The sequence below is a fragment of the Lactuca serriola genome, chromosome 7 (genome assembly GCF_051521515.1).
Source record: "Lactuca serriola cultivar US96UC23 chromosome 7, Lser_US96UC23_V15, whole genome shotgun sequence".
In the NCBI taxonomy this organism is placed as follows: Eukaryota; Viridiplantae; Streptophyta; class Magnoliopsida; order Asterales; family Asteraceae; genus Lactuca; species Lactuca serriola.
The window spans coordinates 8159876-8164338 of record NC_136414.1 but is presented as its reverse complement, the minus strand read 5'-3'; the positions used below and the strand labels follow the sequence as shown (position 1 = coordinate 8164338).

General features: G+C 26.3%; 1 protein-coding gene across 1 annotated transcript; it reads right to left on the bottom strand.

Annotated features, from left to right (window-relative positions):
- Positions 1-2111: 2111 nt before the first annotated feature.
- LOC145061616 (gibberellin 20 oxidase 1-D-like) lies at positions 2112-3724 on the bottom strand. Its single transcript, XM_079009148.1, has 3 exons — positions 3179-3724; positions 2631-2952; positions 2112-2476 (listed from the first exon to the last, which is right to left on the bottom strand). Exons 1-3 carry the CDS (start codon positions 3721-3723, stop codon positions 2213-2215), a joined length of 1131 nt encoding a protein of 376 aa, XP_078865274.1. The 5' UTR covers position 3724; the 3' UTR covers positions 2112-2212.
- Positions 3725-4463: the final 739 nt, after the last annotated feature.

Here is a 4463-nt window from a genome sequence, read left to right as displayed (position 1 = left end):
TCCTGTTTTAATAGAATTTACGAAGTCTATTGTTGTAATGGTTGTTGCCAATTGTATCTAAAATGTTCTATAAAAACCTTTTATTTATTAATTTTTTTGTTTTTGTAAACATACGTCATGTTTTAATATGAAATATTTCAATCAAAATATTATATTTCTAAAGACATTAATATTTAAATAAAACTATATCAGTCTTTATTTGAAATATATAAGTATAAAAAATTCATTATATAAGAACTAAATTTAGAAAAAAAAAATCATTGACAATATTGTATACTCATTATAAATTTGATATTTCATATATGAATTATTATTTTATATTTAATCATTTAAATTAACCGGTAAGTAAATAACCAAAAATTAAATTTAAATATTGATATACATCACAGTCTAACAATTTTAACAATTTTTATGTAAAAAATACTAAAAACATTATATCTTATAAAAAGTTAAAAACCATATTAGGTTTTTCATAAAAAGGTCGATATGAATTTTTATTCTTTTAAATTTTTGTAACGTGTCAAATATAAAAAATAAATAAATAAATAAAAAATAAAAAAATAAAAAAATTGCAAACTATAATGTTTTCTTGTAATATCTTTAAGATGATATTATATGTACAAGTTAAAAATAAAAATAAAAATAAAAAAATCTAATGCAATGTATAAAAAGCCAATCACTCAAAGTTAAATCTGATATCATATGTTCAAATGAATTTAAAGGCAAAAATGTATTTACTAAAGGCATGTTCGGCACGGAGCGTTTGAAAGCTTCTAACTTCTAGCGTTTGATAAAACGCTCCGTTTTGAACAAAAAAAATCTTGTTTGGCACTACAAGCTTGTAACGTTTAATTTAAACAAAACGCTCCAAATCCAAATGTTACTTCATGTAGCGTTTAACAAAACGCTACAAGCTATCCGCTACCCGTTACAGGCCTATCGCTAACAGCTAATTTTGCCGAAGACACTCTAATTGTTCATTACTTAAGAATCAATATTTGGAAATGATAACTTACGGTAATCTCATATTAATTTCTTTTAATGGTTAGTCATCAAGAAATCCCTTTTGAGCTATCATTTGTTCAATTATTGTATTTATTTTTTGATAAAACTTAATCATTAATTGCTTTCATATAAATTACTTGTAAAAAACAATATAATTTATAAGAATGAAAAGTTCTGAACAAATTATAAAATACAAATACGTAACAATCAAATCTCATGATAATTCTTTCTGCATATTTTAAAACTTAATTAATTGACCGAAAATAAAGCTGATAAGTTGGTTTAAAGATTTATCAATAAATAGTTTTTCATATATATATATATATATATATATATATATATATATATATATATATATATATATATATATATATATATATATATATATATACTAGTTTATAACAAGTCGGAATAACGGATTATAAAATTAATTAAACTTTCATAATAAAAAATTATAATTATTAATCAATTATTTTAAATAAATTACTAATTAAGAGATATATCAAAATTTTAAAGTAATTATAACTTCAATTTAATATATAATTAGAAATGTAAATTTAAATTTTGAAATAAATTGTCTAATATATCTACATGACACATGACATAATATTAATGAGGAGTTGTATTAGAGTGACACTTGGCAAAAATATATTAAAACTATTTATTTATTATAATAGGATATATATATATATATATATATATATATATATATATACATGTCTATTATCTATTAAAATTTATGTATATATGTCATTTTTTTCAAGAAAACATATAAACTTATTTGTAATACTCATAATTAGAGGTCATTTAATATTTTCAAATCCTAACCTAGTAATTTCCATATTAAAATTACATTAAAAAATAATCCTCCAACTCTTTGAGAATACTTTATTTATAACTTAGTAACTTTCATATAAAACATTATATTTGTCATTTTAGGGTCATGTTTACACTTTTACTGATTTCAATATGAACTTGAAGTCTTGAACAATACTTGAATCCTTAAAGACTTGTTTTTCATAAATTGTAATCAGAAATCATTATTGTTTCTAGAAATATATTCATAAATAAACATGATTAAATAGCATGGTGATCGATTAGATCATGACATATCAACAAAATAAGTGTTTACAAAATTGAAACTTGAAACTAGATTAACAAAACTTGCCCATGGTCTCATTTCAAATCGAAACTAATATCAAAAGTCTTATTTTCTTTCCATTTGAAGCCAACTTGAGAAGGCATCTAGAGTTTTCATGTCTGCTCTATAATGTTTCTGCGTGAACTCAAGGAAAGTAGACCATGTAAAATCTGGATACATCCTCTGATTGTTGTATTTAACCAAGGCTTTAGGCGATCTCACAACTTTGTCCATTTTAGGTGAAAGAAAGAATGCGAGAGATTTCCTAGGAGTATTGCTATTAACCACCGCTCTATGTAAGCAACTCTTGTATAATCCATTTGATAGTGCCTGGAGAACAAAAACACTTCTCTATGTTAGTGAAAACAAGCTTAATCTTGTAATATTGCAAACTTCAAGATTCGATATTCGTTACAACAAAGATGATTAAGCTAAAGTCAGTGATCAAAATCAAATAGCAAGTGAATGTTGTTTTGTTACTAACCATAAATGTATCTCCGATGTTGACAACAAATGCATCAGAGCAAGGAGCAATGGAGTGCCACTTTTCGTCGACAAACACTTCAAGCCCACCAACGTTGTCTTGATGAAGAATGGTTAGGGATGTCGGATCACAATGAGGACCGGTTCCAAGAGTTTGATCAGGTTTTTTGCAAGGAGGGTAGTAGTTTAATCTCATGATCGAATCATTTTCTTCATAGAAATCCCTAAAACAGGATGGGTCTATTCCAAGGCTCATCCCTAGTAGCTCCATGATATCAAGAGCTAGTTTACTCATAGCTTTAGAATATTCTTGACAAACCCTCCTATATGAATCAACAATAATGTCAAAGCTAGTTATAGAATAAAATGGAATTATTTAAAATATGTGAATCTTGATGTTTTTACACGTACCCAAGAACACTCTACTAGAATTATGGAAAATAATTCAACTTGTAATGCAAGGGAATTTTAAATTAGGCAAGGAAAATTAAGATTCACGATCTTTAAAGATAAACGAAGAAAAAAGTTAATTAAAAGATGGACCAATACCCGAATTCACTAAAATCTTCTCCCATTACATTTAAGAAGTAATCATGTACTATGTTCAAGCACTTTGGATCTGCGGAATACCTAAAAGAAAGTGTTTCTTTCCATGGAAGTTTAGAGGAGAATCTATTAGTGAAACTACTAGCATATCCACAATATTCACCAAATTTTCTTTCAGCTTTTTGCTTCTCCGAAAGTGGCATCCCAAAGAACAAATTCATAATCCTATGGACATCATTTATTAAATTAGAATCAACACCATGATTATAAACTTGAAAAAACCCATGTTCTTGGCACGCAGAATGGACTAGACGACTTGCATTGGATGTTGCAAGTGGTTCGCCGGAAATAAAGGCTTTTAGGTCGATTGGAGGAACATAAAGTGGTGGTGATGGTGGTTCAAGGCGGGGCTTTTCATGGTCCGGCCACACAAATTGTGCAGGAATATTAGTTTCATTTTGAAGAATGGACGCATCAAAGACTAAAGGGTTTGTTTCTTTTGAGGGTAATAGTAATGGTAAAGATAGAATAAAAGGAGACATCTTCATCAAGATTCAAAACTAAATGATGGTATAATTATGTATGAGTTGTGTGTGTGTGTATATATATATATATATATATATATATATATATATATATATATATATATATATCCCTCCTCCTCCTCCCCTTTCTTTCTCTCTCTCTCTCTCTCTCTCTCTCTTATATATATATATATATATATATATATATATATATATATATATATATACACACACACACACACATACATACACACTAGTTCTCATCTCATTGTACGTTTTTTATATTTGAATAAACAATACATCATATTTCAGTTAAAACACTTCTTTAATCATATATGACTAGACCGTGTATATTCAGTTTTATTCATATGTTAATAGAGATTGAGTTTAATATAAATCTGATATACGATTTATTAACATCTAAATAAAACATATAACAAGAGCTTAAATTATATATATCATAAAATGTCAAAGAATTTATAATTGAGATTTATTCTAGTGTAGGTTGTTTTATATGCTAGTATAGGTCACAATAACATTGTAACCGTATTTAAGGTTTACCGTTAGAAATTTTTATGACCAAGTGAGAAAAGTGAAGGAGCAATGATTTTCTACGAGTAAATTGTTTTTTTTATTGGAAATATTTGAATCATATATAAAAAACCTGATTTAACTCTTATATCGTTGTTTTTTTTTCATTTATAAGTTTTTTCCTATAGCTTTAACTAATTTTCATATCAAATGAATGATAGAAAAGCCATCGT

What these genes read in the sequence shown, in the direction of transcription:
- LOC145061616 (XM_079009148.1), bottom strand. Translation starts at nt 3,723, where the DNA reads ATGAAGATGTCTCCTTTTATTCTATCTTTACCATTACTATTACCCTCA. An exon ending in GAAGATTTTAGTGAATTCGG is followed by an intron (nt 2,953 to 3,178) that starts GTATTGGTCCAT and finishes TGATTCATATAG; the next exon opens with GAGGGTTTGTCAAGAATATT. An exon ending in ACATCGGAGATACATTTATG is followed by an intron (nt 2,477 to 2,630) that starts GTTAGTAACAAA and finishes TTTGTTCTCCAG; the next exon opens with GCACTATCAAATGGATTATA.